The following is a 22988-nucleotide window of genomic DNA, read 5'->3' on the forward strand; positions in this document are numbered from 1 at the left end:
GCAACCCCTTGCCACTCTCGACCTCCTCCCAGCCGTCCCAGGACCTTCTCCATTTCTGTGGAGTGGCAGAGATCGGGATTTTAGGGTTCCAGGCCCCTGAAAATTACCTTTATACTTTCTTGGAGGGAACAGAAGACTCTTGGTTGCACACATGACTCAAACTGGTCATCACAACCAAACCCTCTTTGGGAATCCTGGCAGCCAGTTATGTGAACATGATTGTCTGTGGCAGACCTCAGTGGTCTCAGAAACATGACATTTATTCTTATTTTAAAAAAACACAATGTTTAGTCCTCTTACATGAAACAATGTTTGCATAATGTTGGAGATGCTCAGGTGCTCCCCTTTCTGTCTCACCTACCATCCCGTAGGATGTGTGGCAATGGGGTTGTGTTTACAAGTCCTGCATGGAACACAGCCAGGGGTGAGGATCATTATCTTGAAATCCGTGAGATTTGCCGGCTCTTAAAAATTCTATATACCCTGCTCCTTTCAAAATCCAAGGCAACTAAGCTCATACATAATAATAAAAAAAATGCTAGCAATAACAAACCTTATTAGCAGTAAGTAAAAACATATTCTTAACTTGTCAAATTGCAGCCTCGAACCATGAAGTCTTAAGCCAGTCAGCCAAGTAACAATGACAACAAATACTTTTTAGATCGGATCCTTTTAAAAAGCTTCCAAGGTTCTGACTCCAGTGAGCCTCCCTAGGTAAACTATTCCAGTATAGCTGAAGGGGTTCATGACTCAGGAGAATGGCCATTTTGAAGTGGGGTGATTCATTTCTTGGAAAGCGGCTGTTTTAATCCAAATGATTCAGTGGCAGCGTGTTTTCCTTGTTCTGTGAAGCGATGCAGGCTTAAAGGTGAGCATCATCCATTGACAATGGCAACCTTTGCCATGGAAGAATATGGTGTCCACGCTCGTCTTGCAGCGGGGCGGGGGAGATAAATGACGCACAACATTGCAGGCACTTTAAAAGTTGACGCTTCTCAGAGCGCGAGAGAATTAACATTTGCATTTGCAGTGATGCGTTGTCAGCGTAGGCACCGAAAGTTAGAAAAGCCATTTATTTGTCTTTTGTGTGTGTCCTTGCTCAAAAGTGGCCTTAGTTTTGTGCTGTATATTCCTAAGCCTTGGATTTCTGCCATCTGAAATAGGGGCTTATTCTTAAAGACCCTCTGATTAGCTAATTTGCTTGCGAATGGGTACTGAAGTATATAGACTTTAAAAAAAAACCTTGAGGGGAAAAACACATACATACCCAGTCGTTCTGCCTTAGTATTGCAAAACCACATTCCGCATTTTTTCCCTTAACTTTCCCCTAGAGTGGGTGCAAATCGGTGGTAGGTTTCCCTCTGCTCTTGATTTCCACCCTTTTCTCCTCTGCCACCCCCCCTTCACCTGCTTTTCTCCCTTTTGACGCAGAGTTAAAGATTAATTATAGCTGGTCTTCCCCAGCTGGGTTGCTGAGCGGATGGGAAATACCCATTAATAGAAGGGTAGCTTTTTATCATTCTGTCAGCGGCTGGTGGTACAGGACGACCTCGCGATTCTCAGCTTGGAATTCGTTCGCCTTTTAAAACAGGGGGGGCTTGCCGAATTGGATAAATGAGTTTCTCTCTTTTTTGTGTGTGGGGTGGGGTGGAATAAGGGGGAGGGAGAGAGGGGAAGCTGACGGAAGCGGCAGGAGGGGAGAGTCCCTGGAACAAAAGCCAAAATATTTCATCAGACCATTCTGGGTTTTCTTCTTCTCAAAAAAATGCATAGGGAAAAGAAAGAGGAGGAGATGAATTGTACATGACAATAGCCCCCACAATGCATTGCTTGAAGGGGTACCACCATGCATTTGCTGACCAGGTCCTACTTTTAGTTAAATATTTATCCCAGGCAGGGTGTGTAGCAAGGATGGATCTATCCGGATGAGGAACATTTCCTTTAGATCTGCACAAAGAGAATCGCTGTCCTTTATTTTCCCTCTTGGTGTATGAAATCATTGGAACGGCCTCTTATCGGGGGTGAATTGTGGTGACTGAAGCCTTTGGTTTTGCGAAGTTAGCTGTTTTCGGTGTGATAAATGCCGACTGGAGTTTTCTTTTGCTCTCCTTGGAGCGGTGTGAATATTCCTTGGGGGAAAGTGTCTGGAATCCTTGGTGTCAACACCACTCTTTTGGGCTGGATGGAGGTCCAGGTCTGAGACACAGGACATCTCAAGGCCCTCTGAGGGCTTTATTGAGACATTTGTGGTGGTGGTACGATGTTTAGAACAATTAAAAAACACACCAGAGTGTCTTTATAAAAACAGGAAGCTGTGTGTTTTATACAGAATTGGATGGTGCATCCATCTGGTTCAGTACTGTCTACATGGACTGGCTGTGGTTCTCCAGGGTTTCAGGCAGGAGTCGTTCTTAGTCCCACTTGGAAATGCCAGCAATTGAACCTTAGACCTCATGCATGCATGCAAGGCAGATGCTCTAGCACTGAGCTCCAACCCTTCCCTGAATCTGGAGAAACGTCCAAACCCAGTGGAAGTAGCCAGGGAGCAATTGCAGTTCACACCCGCCCTCTGTTTTAGGTATTTTTGCATTCTTAAGTAGAGCCTGCTCCATATTCTCCCTGAGCATTAACTTAGTGCAGCCACAAGTGAAACAGTTCCTCCATGTGTAAAATGGGAATGGTGATCCTACCTATGACTCAAGAGATCCAATGTACTTTGTAAACGCTTGGGAAGGACTTGTGCAGCTTGTTCATCTGCTTGTATGTATCTGACCTGATAGTGTGGGCTAATCTCTGATTGAGAGGAAGTGCAGGGTATCAGTAGCCCACCAGAACTGCAGGGACGGGTGGACAGAAAAGCAGTTTTTGCGTTTTAAAGTTCTATATATACAATTCAATCGGGAATACAGTGGTACCTCGGCTTACAGACGCTTCAGGTTACAGACACTTCAGGTTACAGACACTTCAGGTTACAGACTCGCTAACCCAGAAATAGTACCTTGGGTTAAGAACTTTGCTTCAGGAGGAGAACAGAAATCACGCGGCAGCGGGAGGCCCCATTAGCTAAATTGGTACCTCAGGTTAAGAACAGTTTCAGGTTAAGAACGGACCTCCAGAACGAATTAAGTTCTTAACCCGAGGTACCACTGTACTGTGTAAGTCTCAGTGGGCACAAAGGTTAATGGATAACATGCACATTGAGTGCAAATGAGTTGTATCCTGCCTCTTTTCCAGGCCCATTGCTTGCTCCAGATCTGTAAAAAAATGGAGTTTTAACACAAGGGTCCGAAATTTGCCCACCATCATTTGGGGAAGTGAGACGCAGCAGAGAATTTTTTTCTACACCGCTCATCTCTCCCAACAGATGGTATTGTTCAAGAGAGAGTTTCTTAGGCAATTTGGGGAAACATTTTCATGAGATGGAGGGAAAGAGGCCATCTCCAAAGGGATTTTAAATTGAAGGCCTCTAAATCAAACACATACCTTGGAGATGCACTGGGGTGAGGGGGGGGCGGAGAGACATTGATTCTAAAGAGATTTGGCATCTTTTTATAAAAAAAAGTTGACGGATTCCCAAGCTGGGTTCACACGCTTGGTGACTAACAGCTGAATGTGTGAATGGACCTGGCTGAAAAGCATTGTGTTTGGAGATGGTATGGAACTTCTTTCTGTACAAACTTCTTTCTGGTGCGTATTAGGCCTGTGTCAGAAGATGTGCATGTGCAGGTCATTGCTTGATGTTGATTTTCCGTAACAATGTTGACAGCCACCAAGCAACGAATGCATGTGTACGAGCCAGCCTGTAGATTTCAGCATCTCCCAAGCTTTGCAGGCCATGGCGATGGCACCTTGATTGCCACTCAAAGGCCCTTCATTCAGCATGGAACCCTCACCTGGCCGGCTGATCTCTAGAAAACAAATTTCGCCTATCTGTTGTTGGCTCCTGTTGCCGCTGCCTTTCCTCCCAACATGCGAGCTTTAGGACACAGAGCACCGACAACAGATTGAGATCTTTGGCACTGAACTGGCAATACGAGCTTAGCTTGTATGATTGCTAGGCACTTATATGAAAGAGAGAGAGATCTCCCTGCCCGCCTCTCTCTCTCTCTCTCGCTCTCTCTCTCTCTCGCTCTTCTTCCTCCCCCCACCCCACACTGCTGCTCCAGCTCCAACCGCCTCCACCCAGCCATTCTCTCCTTTCATGCTTTTTTATTTTTTGTATATATTTTTTGCTGCAACGACCTTGGTTGACTAAAAGCCCAGAGCGAATTGGAGGGAAGCTTCCCCTCCTGCGTTTCACACATCCGGGGTCAGGATTTTGACTTTGCCCTAGTTTTAAATCTTAAATGGAAAGCTCGAAATACTTTTATCTTTGGTGGTGGTGGGGGGGAGAGTTGTTGGAGGCTTGTGTGGTGTGTGTGTGTGTTGTGTTGTGTTTTTTTGCAGCGAGGAGAGGAGGAGAGTGGTGGGACTGAACAGATCCCCTCCCTTGCCTCCCCTCTTCAGGTTCCCAAGCTTTATAGGTTGGGGGGGAGGAAGCATACAAATTCCTCCAGACGCTTTATATGGATTCCAGAGTGATTAAATGACAACATGAAAAGGGGGTTCTGAGCAGATGTAGGGCAGCTGAGATCCTGGGAACTGAACTCCTGCAGCTCGGCTTAGCTGAGCATTACAGGGTTTTGTGGTAATCTAGCTGATGGGAGATTAGTGAAACTGAAGGGATTCCCCAGTTTCCCCCAGTTGCAAACCAGTAGCCAGGCACTCGTGAATTTTCTGGTTTCATTTTGGGTCGGGGAGTTAGTTAGAATAATTTTTAGTCCCAGAAGGGATGGGGATAGTATTTGGGTAAGATGCTCTGGAGAGATACACATGACCCAGTGCTTTAAAAGTCTTGAAATAGCCATTCCTCCATAATGTGCCTATTATACCCTCATTGTTCTCTGGAGGGCGAGAGTGCCCCTGAGCACGCAAAGTGGGCACTTTCTCTGACTTAAAGACACCACCACCTTTTCTGGGGAATGAAAGGTGCAAGCATCCCAACTCCGAGTCTTCTGTTAGCACAATCTGTTGAGAAATACGCCCATCTTTTGCTATTACGTAAATGCCCTAGCTAGAGACCTCAGACCTGAACAACACCACCAGTGGTCCAGTACACCCAGTTAAAAGCAATGCCCATTGCATGACTTCCTCGTTCCTGCTTAGCCAACCCAATCAAAGTCTCTTAGCTGCTGAGAGTGTTTTCTCTACGGATGGATTCAGATGACTGGAATTCATGCAGTAGCCCTTTAAGAGGTTACCTTCCATGCTTGTATCTCCATGGAAGACTTGCCAGCAGTAACCTGTGACCATGCATAAAGCCTTCCATTAGGAAGCATCAGATAACCCTCTACATACACTGAAACCACATAATAGGATGGGGCAAGCCCTTGCTGACATGTGCACCAGACATGCGCCCTGCTGTCTGCACATTTTGGCAGCTGTGTGAAGGGTCTGTAGGCACATAACAACACACACCTGTAGGCAGTGCTGTTTTTTCTAGAAACAGAGGTGCTGGAAGGAACCCACCATGAATGTCTCCCTTGTACTATTAGAATGGCAATGGCGTCCATCCAAGAGGTGCGGGAACTGAAATCCGGCTGAAAAAAAAGACCCCCATGTGTATTATCCCCTTCTCACGGGCCCTGCCACACCCTCATGTGCTCTCTCAACCTATGAGGGGTGGCAATGTCTCCTCTTGCCCCCCTTTCCCCCCACAGTGGCTCATAAATGCCCCAATGGCTGGGTCAGGGATTCTAGAGCTTGATGCTGGCCTAGTGGGGGACTCTGTGTCAAGCACCAAAGGGAATATAGAGGTGTGCAACACCTGCCTCTGTGCTAGACAGGTAATTTGAGGCTTCTGGATCCGCCGAGTCTGATGTAAACACTAGAAGACTGAGTTTTCTCTCTTACTGGGTCAACAGTACAGTACCTTCTGTGTGATGGACTTCAGGCTCTCAACAACCAATCTTGGGGATCCTGGCTCAGAGAAAATCCTTTCTGTGTCTGGATTCAGGTATAGCCATAGCCTAGACCAGGACTTACCTGCATGGCTGGAGGCTACAGTCTCTTACCTCCCCTATAGGAAGCTGTTAAATTGCTCCTGATTTCCTTAATCTTCCCTCATGATGTGGGCTTGGGGCACAGAGAATATAATCTCTGCTCTCGGATCTTAAGGGCTGAAGTTGGTGTTGGTACCCTGCTGAAACGTCAGTGTGCGGCAGGCCCTTTTATTTTAACCTATCTGTTTCCTGGCGTTTATTAGCTGACTGTAAAAACAATTATAATATTCTGCAGTCACACCTGGCGTTGGGTAAGCATGGGTTTGTTTTATCCATTGTGAGTAGGAGACTTTGGTTCTCCTCTAAAAAGTTAGCTTTGAAATTGGCAAGATCAAAAAGTTATCCAGAGCACATTATTCTCTTCATGCTTAGTCCCCCACCCACCCATTTTCATCCTTATATTGTTTTCCTCAATAATAGGGGGCTCAGTTTATTTTTCACTCCCTATGATGTGACCTATAAAGATGCTTTTAGAGGGATTGGTGTTATGAGACCCCCAGAGAGCTGTTTTTTTGTTTTTTGTTTAAAAAAGAAAAAGGAGTCTGAGGCTATTTGAATGTATTGGACAAGGTGTTTTTTGAGGGAATGGCGAAGCCCTGACTGATGTGTGTTGTGCTCTCTGCTTTAAATAAACAAGTAGGAATTCTGCACCAAGAATCCAGTTCTGTGATCTCTACATCCTATTGCTAACCGTGAATGACTGTTTTTGGAAAGCATTTTTTTTAAATAAAGGCATGCAACCCTTTCCTTTGACTCAGAGCAGATCTGACTCCCAAGTTTGATGGAGACCCTTAGCAAGATATCCTCTGGCAGGTGCCCCCAGTGAATGAGCGGTGATGGCCACCGTCCCTTTCTCTCAGGTAGCATGGAGCCCTTTCCCTCATGCTACCATAGCAAGAGGGCAAATGGTGGTGGTTGTGATTGCTGCTCCTGGTCAGCAACTGTTGAAGCTGTGTGTGACTGCCCCATGTGGTGGATCATGGAACACACCCAGGCTGGCCATTGGATCTTATTGGGCAGAAAGGCTTCCCTTTTCCATTGAGCTTTGCTTGAGCAGCATAGTCTTCCTGAGCCTCAGGGACGTTGCTGTATCTCATTGGTTCTGCTTCTTGGTTTTGTCCTCTAGTACCAACTGTGTGCCAACAACAACCTGTGTAGGAATAGGCATATTTCTACTCTGGCATCATTTGGACTCCTCACTTGGTGAACACAGCACAAGAGTTAGGATTTCGTCCCCACCCTGCAAAAAAAGAAATTATTCTTCTTGCATTTCCTGCAACCATCAAGTTGATACTAATACCCACATTGGCTCGGAGATACACATGATCTGAAAATGCCTGTCTCCCACGTTTTTCTACTTGGTGTTAAAAATATTCATACATCCTCACAAATAGCATGAGAGAGGCTCAAAGGTGCCATTCACTGTCATGCGCTAAAATGCCCTTGAAGTACCTCTCCTTAGATTAATGTGAGCCCTTGTGTGGAAGCAGTCCCGTTGTCCCTTCTCATTTGGGAAACTTTTGCAATAATTGTTCAACTCCATCATCATAATTTCTATAACCCTTTCCATATATAATTCTTATTTTTGTATTCACCCTGTGCAGTAGGTTAGGCTAAGGGTTCGTTGCTTGTCCATAGGGCTGCCCTATGTATCTTACAATTAAGGTGGGGTTTGAAGTGGGCTTTTCAAGGTCCTAAACCCAAGGCTTCTGTCTTCTACTCAACGAGCCCCCTCAACCCACCTTGAGCAGTGAGTTGGAACCAGCCATTTGTGGGACATGTCTGTCTAGGAGACACAGCTGCAGCAGTGTCACAACCGACCTGAGTTATATGGATGTTGCAGTGCTGATGCGACCACATTGTGCCACTTTCCCCAACCTGAGTGTGATCTGCTGTACATGTGTAGCAGAGTGATGCAGTAGAGGGAACTGTACCACTTTGGCTTGCAGGTGAAGGCTAAAGTGCCATATGATAATTAACTCCCCGCAAGTAGAAAGCTAACATGCCAGGGAGAGTGTTTCTAGTCTAGCCTACTTCCTGCTTTGCTAATTTCACGCTTGCAAGGCTCTGCCAAGTTCAGCTTCCAGTGACTGTGCATGCTCAAGCTTCATGCACAGAAGGAATGATTTTTTTTATAAGACTGTTCAAAATCCCACCCCACCCCCCACCCCGTAGTTGGGTAGGTGGTATGAGACCGCTGAATTGGACAAGTCAGATATAAAGGCTTTCTGCCCTTGCTTTGCCAATAGATTAGTACCTTTTGCCTGCTATGGTTCAGATTCCTAGCTTTTGTTCGAGGAACTGACCTTGGTCCCAAGGCGAAAGTCCACATCCTCCATCATCCCTAGCTAACAGGACCAGTGGGAAGATGGGAATTGTAGTCCCAAAACATCTGGAGGGCTAAGTTTGGGGATGCCTGCTCCAGGTCATTAACCCATTTCCTAAATACAGTAGACTAGATTCAGAGCAAGTTAGCCATGTTCTAGTTCCCCTGAAAGTGCCAAGGCTTAGGTCAGTCATGACTCTTGTTCCATGGATTTCAGTGACTGACTTGCTCTTGTACTGTTGTATTGTTTTATTGTTAGCCGCCCTGAGCCCGGCTTCGGCTGGGGAGGGCGGGATATAAATAAAATTTATTATTATTATTATTATTATTATTATTATTATTATTATTATTATTCCAACCCAGTACAGTGGTACCTTGGTTCTCAAATGCCTTGGTTCTCAAACTCTTTGGTTCTCAAACTCCGAAAACCCAGAAGTAAGTGTTGCGGTTTTCGAATGTTTTTCGGAAGCTGAACATCCAATGCGGCTGTCAGCTATTGTTTCCGGGGCACCTGCACCAATCAGAAGCTGTCCCTTGGTTTTTGAACGTTTCAGAAGTCAAATGGACTTCTGGAACTGATTAAGTTTGGCGCTTTTGTTTTTGCTATTTCTTTTGTGTTTTTGTTTTTGAGGCTTTTTCAATTAATTAGTTTTTGTGACTGTGGAACCTAGTTCAGCTATTGATTGATTGATTGTGTGACTGCAGAAATGGATAAAAGCCCCCCATCCAAACAATGACTATCATCAGTGCAGGTAAGAAAAAAATAATTTTAATCATCTACAATACTGACTTATTTATTTTATGGTACAGTACATTGATTATTGCTTTCATTTTGTGGATTAACGGTTTTGTTAGATAGTAAAATTATTGTTAAATTGCTGTTTTAGGGATTGTTTTTAAAAGTCTGGAACGGATTAATTCTTTTGGCATTACTTTCTATGCGAAAGCACACCTTGGTTCTGGAACACTTTGGTTTTGGAACGGACTTCTGGAACGGATTAAGTTTGAGAACCAAGGTACCACTGTATTCCCTGTCCCCAATCCAAAATCTTACCCTCCGCTTGCTCAGTTAACCAGAGGCAATTGCTACTCAGCTCAGGCAACCAAGTACACCCCTTGATGCACTCCTGTTTTAGCTGCCCTGATGACAACTGCAGAAGGGATAGTAATTAGAAGAGAATGCTCTCTACGTGTTTTCGCTTGTGTGTACCGTACCTCCTCGTTTGTCCTCGTGCCTGTTTAAAACGAGGGCAGCCAAGACTAGACACAGTCCAAGATTGAAGCCAAGTCAAGCACCACTCTCCATCCTCTCCTCATTGCTGGTCGGTGTTATGATTACTTAATGCATCTACCAGTGCGTCCCTGGATGCATGCGGGGGGGGGGGACGGACCCACAAATTCATATGTCTTCACAGTCTCACACATAGGGGAGGATGCAATTTGCGTGCAAGCTGTCTTTGTCTTGCTGGCTCTTGGAGGTGGTGCTGGATGGAAGCACTGGGCTGGGGGTGGGGGAACCGGTAGCTGAAATGGACTTCCAAGCGAGGCACTTGGTATTCGTCCTTCCTTGGAAGATGGCTGCGTTGGAAGCCGTAGTTAAGACCCTGAATTCCTACTCATTTCAGTGGGGAAATTTAAGCGTGAGCATAGTTCTCTTCCATTGTAAACAAGGGGTCTTAAAAGTGCTTAACTTTGGCTGGACTTTGCCCATCGTTTTAACAGCAGGGCCAGCAGTTAGTAGGTTTCTCAGCATTGCTCGTTTTATTTATTTTCTCTCCTATTTATCTGTTGTCTCATCTTTTCTCATTGTTCCTTCTCCTTTCATATAATCAGCACCCACACCCCTCTTCGTTTTGGTATATTCTATTATTTCTCCTCTTCTCACATCTACTTTTCTCTGCTCTTGTTTTGGCTCTTCTCCTCTTCCTCTTCCTATCTCTTTTTTTATTTATGTACCCCCCCTTTCTCATACATAGCTCTGTGTTGTCCTTTTCTCATGCGTATCTTCGCTCTCCTCCCATATCTCCCTCTCTCTCTCTCTGACTTGTGATCTTTCCCTCCTCTTTCTTATGCTCTTTTTCTTTCTTTGTCTTTTCCCTCCCTTTCTCTTTCATCGCAGTCTCTTACTAAATGAGTCAAAACAGACATTTGTCATGTTCCCTACAGGAAGTACTGGGGGCTTTTGTTCGAAAAGCTGCTGGCTAAGCAGAGCCTCTGACTTTCTATTATTATTTAAACAGGCCCCACTGAGCTTTTTTCTCTGGAGCGCATGGAGCGCACACATGCACATGCAAACCGCCAATTTCTGGCAGGGTGGGAGGCAGGTTTGAAAACTCAATCTCTGAAAATAAGATTTCAGTCCCCATCAAATTGCGCATCAGACTCTACACATTTTGAAGGACCAGAGAAGAGCACATATTAGATAGGGTTTATTCATTTATCCTTTAAAAATCTGCACTCTTGGTGCCCGTATAGAATCATAGAATTGTAGGGTTAGCAAGGACCGCGAGGGTCATCTAGTCCAACCTCCTGCAATGTAGGAATCTTTTGCTCCATGTGGGTCTCGAACCCAGGACCCTGAGATTAAGTGTCATATGCTGTACCAGCTGAGCTCATTATTGACCCTAGGCTGCATCTACACATTCCTGGTGGGGTATTTCCATTGAGGTTATTTAAGGGCAACACTCTTGCTGTTGCTCCATTCACACATGCTGTAAGTACAGGGAGAGAGAGAGAGAGAGAGAGAGAGAGAGAGAGAGAGAGAGAGAGAGAGAGATTGCATTTAGTTAAGTCTTGTAAGGGTAAGAGCTCTCTCTGTCCTCTGATTTTTGGAGAAGGTTTACAAGCCAGGATGGGCCTTACTCTGCGTTCCCATGATGCACGATTAAAGAGAGCAGGTGCATATTCCACTTTAAGCAGAACCCCATGTTAATCAAGTGTGTGTGTGTGTGTGTGTGTGTGTGTGTGTGTGTGTGTGTAAAAGCCAATTATTCCATGGCTCAATAGAATTTGTGATGGAAATGAACAAATTGAAGTATTTTAATTGTCTACATTAAGAGTTTAAACTAATGACTTTTTTATGACAGCTAAGAACCTTTTTTAATATACTAGTATAATAGATTTCTAAATCATATTGTAGAATTGCGTATATTATCATTAATTTGATTAATGTAATCAACCTTATTAGTCCCTCCCCCCTTCCCCCACTCTCTTTCTCTCATTTTTTTGGTACTGGATTTAAACAGATATTGTTAGCTCCAATTCTGCAATTTTTTTTGTTCTTTAGAATGTTTCCCCCCCACTGTAATTTTAAATATAAAAGGGAAGGTTCTTTTGGTGAGGGGCTGGGGATATGCCCCCCCACACACACACACCAAAGAAGACCTTGTATGCCTGTTGTTCCTTCACCTTACCTTGTGGGGTGGGGTGCTGCTGTTAAAGCATTTATTAAGCAGAAATATCCCACCATCGCCCCCCCCTGCAGTGAACACGGCCTCGGTCCCTCACCTGAAATTAATGTGCTGATTTGGAAGTCCAAGGTCCAGTGGAACCATTCAGACTCCTTTGAGTAGAGATGCATTTGGGGCTCAAAGTGCAGGCTTATTTCAGTGTTTCCAGCGCTAAAAAAATATGGGTAAGGAGCCCTTTCAAAACATCCAGGGGGTGAAAGCCAGAGCTGGGGCGGGGCGGGGATTGGTTTTGAATGTATTTTATAGTGGGTGGGGGTTGATCCCTGACCTTATCACCTTTTTAAGGGTCTTTTCTGAGAAGGGATGACAGGGCTTTCAAAGGCCTGAATTGCTCCCTATTTATTTACCTGTTACTGTTTTACCAGAATGGCATTGTCCTGTCAGAGAGGGAAAATAGCACCAAAGTGCCCTCTTCCCAGGCATTTTCTTAACAGTGCTTACCATAAACAGCAGCAATCGTCCGCCCCCCCCCCCCAAACCCGGGTTGTATATCTCATGCAAGCACTTCTCTCTTGAAAGAAGATCTGGGGTTGGGGGTTGGGGGGAGGGGAATGTGTTGGAGGGGGGGGGAGATCTCAAGCCTTGAAGGTTTGATTAGAAAGAGTTGGGGGGGGTTGTGTTTGTGTGTGGGTGTGCGCTTGCCGCACATTTGTAGGGCTGTTTATAAGTGCTTCCACATTGCATCAAGTAGCTTTTGACAGAAAGCCCTGGGGAGTCTCCTTATCAGTGATGAGGAATGGCTGTTATTTTCTAGCTGTGTTTTTGTTGTTGTTTAAACATCCAACTTGGGTTTCTTTTGAATTTGAAAGTGATAAGAAAGTGTGATCCTCTTCTATCCAGCCTGCCTCTTGATGCGAATCCCTGAGTTCTTGACAGGATGGCTTAACAGCTGCCCATCATCCTATATAAACCCAGTGCTTAATTTCTAGGGGAAATGTATGCTTCTATCCTTGAAAGCCATTCTCAAATTTAGCCACCCCTCTGTTTCCCTGATTCATGGGCGTTCTCTTGTTATTGTTGAGGAAGGTGTACTCTGCATGCGCTGAGTGGCGTTTTCATCTATTCTATTCTCCTATGAGCCTGGGTTTCACCTTGGCATTTAAAACAGGGCTGAGCCTTGTTGAGCATGGCACATATCAAGGCCTGCATATAGCACTACCCAGAGATACACAGTCAAACATTTGTGGAGCGTTTTAGATATATACATGAACCAAATGGCAGGGACTAAGTCACATGCTGAGAACCTGAATGGGCTACCATAATGGTGGACCATTCAGGGCACCATCATGTGACTTAGTCCCTGTCATGTGATTTGGGGAAGGACTGTTTAGGGGAGAGCGGCTGCTTTGCATTGAGAAGGTCCCAGATTCAGTCCCCAGCATCTCCCAGGTAAGGCTGGGAGAGAACTGTCTGGAATCCTGGAGTCTGTGCAGACAATTGTGAGCCAGATGGACTAATAGTCTGACTTGGTATAAGGCAGCGTCCTCTGTCCCTCTGAGTCTGCAAACATTTTTTCTATATGTATATATATATTAGTATATTTTTATTTCTATGGAAATTTATACCCTGACCTTCTGGTGCTTACCCACGGCAGCTGACAACAATTAAGCCCAACCGTAAAATATAATAAAATTAAAATGATCAGTGTTTCCCAAACTTGGCTCCCCAGCTGCTTCTGAACTACAGTTCCCATCATCCTTGACTACTGGTCCTGCTAACTAGGGTTGATGGGAGTTGTAGTTCAACAACCATTGGGAGACCCAAGTTTGGGAACCACTGGTTTAGATGATCCTCATGGTCCCATTCAAATCTGCAATTCTATTACTCTGTAAAAACAAAACTACAATAGAATAAAAAGAGACAAATGTAGATCTTGTTCTGTTCCCTCCATATGCATGGAAATCTAGAGCGAAGGAGATGAATTTCTGAACACATCTTTAAATATGTGCAAGGCAATGCAGGAATCTGTGTGGAAAACATTGGGGCTATAATTGGATATGTGATGTTTGGTGGCCTAGATATATATACCTCTGAAAACTTTCTATGGGAGGATGCTGTCGTTCCAGCTTTTGTTCAGGGCCTGATGATACCATTTAGCATTGGAAAGGAGTTGCTCTGTGGATCATATTGGCTAAGAAAACCTGATGGGGAGAGGAAACTTGTCCAAAACACAGGGCTTGGCTCACTTCCTCAAGGCACCTGGGACTGTTTTGCTTTCTGTGTTTGCTTGAGCGTTCCACACCTCTTCCTGTGTCATCTGAATTATGTGCCTGATTTGTGAAAGATCCTGCCTTGCAAGTAGTAAGCAAAGGAAATTTGTGTTCCAAGGTATTTGGGACATTTCTGAACAGGTGAATATTTGTGTAGAAGCTGAGGAGTAAAGTACTGGGCAGGTAGAAAATGCAATATATACAGAGCAAAAGTCTTGCACTAATTTAACTCCAGAAGGCTTTCTCCTCCTGTTCAGACCACTCTTGTTTGTACAATTCATCTGTGACCCTGGAATGCAAACTTGATATGCATTCTTCTTTTTCTAGAGAAGACCAGATCAGTGCCTAGTTCTGTGGACAAATCTTCTCTCAAAATCCATGCCAATAATAAACAGGGCTGCAAAAACCTTTTGCTGTGAATATCTGAATTCTATGACAATGATAATGTTTGATAATGTGTGGTTCGAATTTGAATTCTTAGACAACCCATCTAAATTGCTCATATTAAGCACATTATTATTTTAATTTCTTACTTTGAATAATTTATTTTCCTTAAGCTAGTCATGGGTGGGAGCAAGGAGCATGCAGGATGAGACTGATGTCTTGTCTCCTGACTGCTACCAAGCGTTGCTCGTGGACTTAAGACTCGAATTGTGTGCTCTTGCTTTTATCAAATTGGAGAATCTCGGGTCCTGACCAATAGCAAATTCTACCCCATGCAGAATTGCAAAATAGGTATAGCTGTGGCTTAAAATTCTGCTGTAATCTTCTCATATGCTGTCTGTCTGTCTGTCTGTCTGTCTGTCTGTCTGTCTGTCTGTCTGTCTATTGAGTCTGTCCCCTGTAAAGAGGGGCAGGCTGTGGCTTAGGGATAGAGCACTGGTAAAGCTGAAAAATGCCCCGGAGAGCCCCTGCTGGTGTAGATAATGGAATCATGGAGTTGGAAGTTACCACAAGGATCATCTAGTCCAACCCCTCCTGCAATGCAGGAATATTTTGCCCAACATGGGGCTCGAACCCACAGCCATAAGATTACGATTCTCATGCTCTACCAACTGAGCTATTCCATGGTGATAGTGAGCTAGATGCATCAGTGATGTGACTTGGCATCATGCAGCTTCCTATGTCCCTGAGCTAAGCCACTGTTTTCATCTTTCCCTTTAGAGAAGATTTTGGGACTGTCTCAGATGTATTTATTTAAGTTCACACACCCTAGAGATTTTTTGACACACACCCCTCTCCACCCAGTTCCTAGAACAAGGGTCGCCAACTTCTTTGTCCCAGTGGGCATATTTGCATGGGTACCATCCTACCCCCCCACCCCCCACCCCGGCTGCTGAAACCAAGCACACACCTCACACTTTTTCTATGGACTGCAGAAGGATGCTTCTTCTAAGCTAGTTTTGGTAGGGGGGTGGGGACCCTGCGGGCTCCAGGGAAGGCCTTGCTGGAGCAAGCCTGCCCTGGAAGTGAATCATCTCAGATCATAGAAGGGAAGCAGTCAGGCCCTCAGTGTGCATGCACATAAATGCACGTGCGCGAACACTATGGCTCCTCTAGAACGCAGCCTGCATTTCGCAGGCTGCTTCTTTTGGAAGAGTGTGCAGCAAGCAGATGATAACATTATGGGGACAGTTGCGCTTTTCTGGAACACCACCCTTTTGAAAATCACACGACCGGATCCAAGCTGTCAGTAGGGAAAATTCTTTCTTGGTTGCCCAAACACCAGATTACTGCGAACCGCTTCCCCTCTTGGTAACTGCCTATCAAGATCCCAAAGGTTGCTCGGTTCGTCTGAGCTGTAGCAGTTCTATTTGGGGCACAAGCAGATCTGTGAGATTAAACATTTCTAGGAAGCTTTCAAGTTTTAGTTTTGTTTCAGTGGAAAAAAGTCGGTTCATCAATTCCCCAGCCTGGTGTCAGAAACCTAGCTATTAAGAAATAATTGAATAGCATACAGCAGGCAGAGGAGGACTTTTGGAAATATGTAATGGTTGTGTGTAGATCTGGCAGCATTCACTGGTGTGAGAATAGGTGTTCGCATGAATGTGCATGCATTAGTGAAATGTTGCAGGTTTTCTGTTCTCGCATGTGTTCTTGAACGTGATGTTGCTCTGTGGAGAGCAAACATTTTGCTGTCCTCTGCCCGCAAAGTCGCAAACATGTCTATACAACTCCAAAGCTGCAAGGAGTAGAAACTTGCTACTTCTTTTAAATGAGAAATGTGATTTTCCACAGGGGCTGCTAGAATCTATGCTAGAGGCCACATTCTGCATCCCTGCTCTCTCTCATGCAGACTTAAAAATTCCTTTTCACTCTTTCGCTTTCCTTTCATTCTGGGAGTTCTCATTTTTGAAGTCTTGCACTTTCTAAAATCAGAAGCCATTGCCAATGAAACAGGTGAACTGATGTCGCATAGTGGTCAGAAGCATGCACTGTGAGCTGGAAATTCACCAGTTTTAATCTCTGCTCAGCTCTAAATCCAGTAGGTGTCCTAAGGCAAAAGCAGACTACTATTCTGTACTGTGGGGATAAACATTCTGGCCTAGGTTACAGAATGGTTGTTAGCAAGTCACTGTATGTAAATAGTTTGGAGCACATAAAAACAATTACATAAATCCTTTTTGCAAGTGTATCCCCCCCCCCTTTTCTCCTCAAACACCAGCCTGGCAAAGAGACCAGTGTGACTTAAAAGCTTGCTGCCTACATTTCAAACCCTGGCTGGCCTACCTAAAGGCAATTGTTGCCCTCCCTTATTTTGCATTTCCCACTTTGCAGGGCTCAGAGTGGCCACCGAGGCGGCTTTCTATCCTGTTTCATTATTCAAAACATTTTCAGCATGGACATTTCCCCAGCACCTCCTAGTTTCTCCAGCGCCTACTTAGCTGGCAGGTGCTCTGGGGCCAGGTGGGATTTGAACTCGCAGCCTTTGGCAGGTCTGGTGTGTGTGTATCAGTGTGTGTACGTCTTTTATTCCTTTTATTCCTTCCTGCCTTTCTAATGGGTATGTAAGCAGGCTTTTCTTCCCCTGTCTCTCTGGGCTGGCCCCTTCTCCACAGCCCCCTGGAAAACCGGGCATCTCCGCCTGCGTTGTTGCTGGTGGGTCTGGCTTTTGGCTGTGCGGTGTGGCGGCGGCGGCGGCATGCCGGTGGCAGCCCTTGGCAGGAGCAGAAGAGGAGGAGGAGGAGGAGGGGAGCGCCCCCGTGATGTCACTGGGAAGGAGAAGGCCTGCGAGTGGGTCATTTGGAGGTGAAGCTTTTTTGCAAGGAGAGTTCAGGCGGAGTTCAGCTGCATAACATTACGCAAATGAGGGGCGGCTGGAGGAGCAGCAGAAACCTCCCTTTCGCAGAGGGGTGATGCAGGCAGAAGGGGCCGCCCTGGCCGCTGCCGAGCCACAGCAACCGGGAAAGAGGGGACTCTCCTCCGGCTTGCCCTCCACTCCAGGGATGGAGAAGGCACACGAGGAGGATGCCGTGGCCGCCGCGCCTTTGTAGCTGGAGACAGCTGCCGGAGAGGCATTTTTCTATGCCTGTCATTTCCCACCCGCTTCCATCCCTCCTCCTCCTCCCCCTTCTCCTCCTCCTCCTCCCCCCCTTCCTTGATTTCATTCATTCATTTTCCTCTCTCCTCCTCCCCTCCCCCTCCTCCCCCAGCCTGCGCTTTTCCGCAGTTGGCTGGGGCTGCGCAAGACACAGACCGCGGCAGGTAAGGAAAGAGTTAAGCCAGCTGAGAGGCGACTTTTCGTGTCAGGGAAGATTGTGCGCTGCCTTTAATCTATCAGTCCTGTACATCACACACACCACGCGACGTGCGCACACGCACACGGCGCCCCTCTCTCTCTTTCTCTTTCTTTCTCTCTCTCTCTTTTTCCCGGGGAGAGAAGAGACCGAGCAAGCAGCTGGAGAAAAATCTTCTTCCATCCGAGGAGACTCGAGGGTTTCAGGCCTCTGGCATCTCCCCAGGCATTGAGAACCTGGCAACACATTTGTACAATTCAGTTCTTCTTATTTTTCTTCCCCCTCCACCCTCTTTCCGTGGAGGGGGGGCGGGAGGACAGAGGTGGAATTTTAATATATGTATATATATATATATAAAACCCATGAGCACAGTTTCTGTGCATTGTCTTCAGTCCTCTTGCCAGACAGGAAAAGCTATTGAATCCTAAGCAGGAAGTCTTACTTATTTTTATTTTATTTTACTTGGGTGGTTGTTTTTCTAGCGTACGAGTGTGTAACTTTTTCTACCCTTTTTTCTGGAAGGAGTTGCTGCAAAAGAATAACGCCCCCCCCCCCCTTTTCTCCTTTTTCCTCTGGTTAGTTTTGGAGAAGGGGGGGGGGGGGAGAGAATCATGGAACTGAACAGGAGGAGGATTTGTGACCAAAATGCTCTCTAAGACCAGGGAACCGACTTCTTCAAAGAATACTGCTTTTGGAAAGGCTTGGATTTTATTGTTGTCTTTTTTTGAAAGTAAAAATTCCGTTTTTCTTTTTCTTTTCTGTTTTTGGATTTATAAATATGTTTCGGTCTTGAAACGGGAGAAGCATTTCAGACTGGATTGGCCGGCTTGTTTCCCAAGGGATATGCTTGGAATAGAAGATTGAAGACTTGAATATTATCTTTTGGTGTGAGTGTGTATGCGTGTGTGTTCTTTTTAAAAAAAAAAACAAAAAACTTTAAGCAAAAACACTGGTGGCCAACTCAGCCTGTTTGGCGGATTCCCCAGCCGCTTTTGGATTCCCTAAATACCTCCCCACTAGGGATCGAGAGAGAGAAAGGGAGAGAGAGAGATCAGAAAACAGAAAACAACCAGACAAACCTCCCCTCATCCCTCTGGATTCATCATCATCACCACTGTAGGATTTTGCTCTTTGGTCTTTCGTAAACCAAACTTTTCCTCTTGCTTCCCTCCTTCCCGTTCCCCCACCAGCCCCCAACCCTCTTACCCTCTTCTTCCGCCTGGAGAAGATGTACGAAAGTGTGGATGTAGCTGGTTTAAACAGCAGTCCTAACCCCTTCTTCATGATGGATTTTTACAACCAGAACCGTGCGTGCTTGATCCAGGACAAAGGACCCGGGAATCCCAACAACCCTTACAGCACCCCTGTCCGAAACCAGCATTGGAACAGTTCCAACCACTGTACGTATTACGAGATCTCTCCAGGGCCTGAACCAGCTGGGGTGACAAACCGCCCCCCCCCCGTCCATTGCCCTTCTCCCCCCTGTTGGCCAGCTTTTGATCTTATTAAGAAAGATCAGAAGCTATACCACGAGTGGTAGTGGGTAGCTGGGTAGCATGGACTCTATGTCACCTTTGAAATTTGAAAGCCTTGGTTTGTTTGTGGACTGTGTCAACCCCCACCCTGTTGTGATAGAGGATGGGGGGGGGGCTTTAGGATCAAAAGCTGGGACTGCAGTGTGCGTCTAATGTGTATGTGCTGCTGTGCTGCTGCTTTACATTGCATGTTGATATCTTTTTTTTAAATATGTGTTTTTTGAGGGAGCCAGGTTCTTCTAAGACCTGGGGCTTCCCCTTCCACGTACTCCCTTGAATGCTTTCAGGTTTTCGCCTTTGGGTTTCCGCTTAATCTGTGGGTGTTGGTAAATATAGCTAACTCTAGGTTGGCTGGTTGATTGTGTGTGCCGGTTCTGTGCAAAGGAAAGGAAAGCCGTCATTGCCCATAAGAAAAATTCCCACACACACAGTGAGAGTTTTGCGTTTGGGCAAGGGGACTCCCCCCACCACTTTTTCTTTTCTTTTTTTAAAAAAAAGAGTGCTGGTGGGTTTCACCCCACCAAGCGTTTGTTGGGGGCTTCTCCCTTACTTTCTGGAAACTCTCGATCACCCAGATCGGAAATATTGTCATCCGTGTTCGGAACAAGGCAAAAACTTCTAATCTGTCTCTGCTCCACATAAACATTTTCGCTTGCTTTCTTCTCTCTCTCTCTCTCTCTCTCTCTCTCTTTCTTCTCTCTCTCTCTCTCTCCCCCCCCCCCCGCCATATTCCCCAGCGGTGGATAACACAGTCCCATGGCCTATTTAATTTCTTCTATCTGTTGTTAAGCCACTGTTTCTAGGTAACAGTTGGGAATCGCATTTGGATGGGGAGGGGTGTTTTTGTTTTTGTGATTTTGTTTCTGTAAATTTGAGCCGGTTTCTGAAGTGGAAGGAAACACAGCAGAGGTTTGCTGTGTCAAGTAATCCCCCCCCTTCTCCTCCCTCCCCTCCCCTCCACACCCCACCCCTCCCCTCCAGCTGGGTGTTCAGTTCCCAGCTCCTGATAAGGTCTCTGACAAAATCCAATTAACTAAATAGTACACCAAGCCTTTTTAATCTTTCTATATATACATATGCGAACGGCCTCTCTCTGTGGGTGAGTGGGTGGGTGGGTGAGCGAACAGAGGGGGGGGGGGAGAGAGAGAATGGTGGCATGGAAAATAGATTGAATTTGGGGTGTGGATAATTCAGGACCTTTTTTTTTAAAAAAAGTGTTCCATCTTCACATCCCCCCAGAATGGACAAGCCTTACTGTAACCACAGTTCATTCTCTGCAAAAATCCTCAATTCCCTGTGTCCTCTCCCCCCCTCCCCAAATCCCTTTCTTGTCCAAGTAAACCTTATTGTTCTTCCTAAACCTCTCTCTAATTGCTATCCCAGGCCCTTCCTGGAGTGTGTGGGTTTCTAATCTGTCTGTGATTTGGATTTGAGTTATGTGCGTTCGCTTCCTCCCTTCCAATTTCTCTCCCTTTAGTTATTTCCCAGAAAATTATGTGTAGGATAGGGTAGGGTTGCTTTTGAAACTGTAGTTTCTGTTGCAAAGAATTGTGGGGAGGGGGCTGGACCATTGTGCACTCCCATCTGGGAAACAGTGCAGAGGGTGAAATTTGCAGTGATTATCATTATTTTTTTTAACCCCAAACTGCATACTACTTAGATATACTGTCCTGTCGGTTTGAAACCCAAACTTCAGAGATGGCTGCCTGGGCCTGAACAGACAAACTTCTCAAACTTTCTCATGACTCCCCTCACTTTTTGCAAAAATGGTGACTTTGATTTAACCCTTAACTCACTTTTAACTTCTCTTCTGCTCTCTTATCTGGAGAGGAGTTAGAGCAAAGAAGGACTAGGATCTTAGGTGGGCATTATTAATAGGGTGGGGGCCAGGCTCACTCTAGTTGCCTTCATCTCTTGCAAACTGGGCAGAGACGAGAATTTGCTCCTCCTCAAAAGTGTGGTGTGCACATAAACAACAGGTATAAATAATAAGAGCTTTGGGCATTTACGTACATTCTTTTGGCATCAGTGATTGCAATCAGCAGGAAAGGTAAAGGTTTTACTGGCCTGTGCCAAATCATGCTAAAGGGGGGGGGGGTTCCGTTTCTTAATGCTTCCTTGGGGGGCAGGGAAGAAGGGGGTCTTTCTGCATACAGAAAATCCACTTGTGTGAGAGAGAAGGCTTCTACCTTAACATTCTCAGTGCCATGCTCTTTTACTATGGGAGGGAAGAGGAATTCCACTGGTTGTCCTCTAATGGAGATCATTCAGGTATGCACCTCCTCTGCTTGTGGTGGAACAGTCCCAAGGGAACATGGGCTGCTTGATTCTGCTGGCTTTTTCAACCAGCTCCCAGTAGTTCATACGCAGCAGCCCTGAAACGCAGGCCAACATTATTATCCCCATTTTACAGATGCAAGGCCTAAAGCTAAGAGATAGACGCTTGCCACCCATGAGTTCAGGGCTCAGGTGAGATTTGAACTAGGGACAACCCCAGCAATTGATGTGGGACACAGTGGTGTAAAATAATAATAATGATTTTATTATTTATACCTTGCCCATCTCACTGGGTACCCCAGCTACTTTGGGCAGCTTCCGACCCAATAAAAACACAGCAAACACCAGACATTAAAAACTTCCTGATACAGGGATGTCTTCAGAAAGTTGTGTAGGTTATATATTCCCTTGACATCTGATGGGAGGACATTCCACAGGGCAGGTGCCACTACCGAGAAGGCCCCTCTGCCTGGTTCCCTGCAACTACACTTCTCACAGTGAGAGAACCACCCACATGAATGCTATGACATTGCTTTGCATTTATACATCTGTTCTTGCAAACACAGATCAAGGCAAAACAAGAATGAGACTTAATCTCAGAGTTGTGGGCTCGATCCCTATGTTGGGCAAAAGATTCCGGCGTTGCAGGAGGTTGGAGTAGATGTCCCTTGTAATCCTTTCCAACTGTACAATTCTTTGATTCTCTGAATGGGTACAATGTGGTTAGCAAATCCTACAAGGCCCAATGGAAACAGGAAAGAACTCCGCTGATTAGATCTGTTGGTGGCTGAGTTTATATCTCTAAGAAAGGAATCTCCTGAGCGAAATCCAAAGATTTCCATTGCCCCTCCTCAGCACAGTTAGCCAATGCAAGTCTGTATGTACCTAGCCTGTATGTTGCGTGCCATATGAATATTGACTCTGCTCAAAACATTTATTGCCAGGTCTCTTCCCCACGGTAATATTCCGTGCAGAGACATCACAAAGCTTCTTGCCAACTCTGGTGAAAGACACGCAGAGCTCCTAGGGCAGCTCTGCACTTTCCTGGGGGCTGCTGGCTTGCAGATGTGGCCCATGTCTGGGTACATGCACGCAGAAAAGAGTGTGGAGAAATTACCAGTTTCTGCATAGGGTGCTGTCGCAGGGAAGAGTGTCTTTTTGTGTTGTGCTGTGGGGGTGTAGAGAGCGGTCATCGTTTGAACTTGCCCTGAGATATTGGATGAATATTGGATAAGGATGAATATTCCAGTAGCTAACTGTGTGCAGTATTTTTAGTTTGCATGGTCTTTATGTTGCTGCTGCTGCTGCCGTCGCCATGGACAAATGGTAGTT

At 45.6% G+C, this 22988-nt stretch overlaps 1 protein-coding gene across 4 annotated transcripts in view; it reads left to right on the forward strand.

Annotated features, from left to right (window-relative positions):
• RARA (retinoic acid receptor alpha) overlaps positions 1-22988 on the forward strand; it is a 201533-nt gene that overhangs the window by 127649 nt on the left and 50896 nt on the right. The window contains exons 1-2 of one of the 4 annotated variants that reach the window (XM_028704074.2): positions 17368-17812; positions 19148-19244. The exons of 2 other annotated variants lie outside the window; for them this stretch is intronic. In XM_028704074.2, the coding sequence (XP_028559907.1) occupies positions 17576-17812; positions 19148-19244 (334 nt within the window). In that variant the 5' untranslated portion in view covers positions 17368-17575. One more of the 4 variants, XM_028704077.2, reaches the window with a different exon arrangement.

The sequence above is a fragment of the Podarcis muralis genome, chromosome 13 (assembly GCF_964188315.1).
Source record: "Podarcis muralis chromosome 13, rPodMur119.hap1.1, whole genome shotgun sequence".
Classification (NCBI taxonomy): Eukaryota; Metazoa; Chordata; class Lepidosauria; order Squamata; family Lacertidae; genus Podarcis; species Podarcis muralis.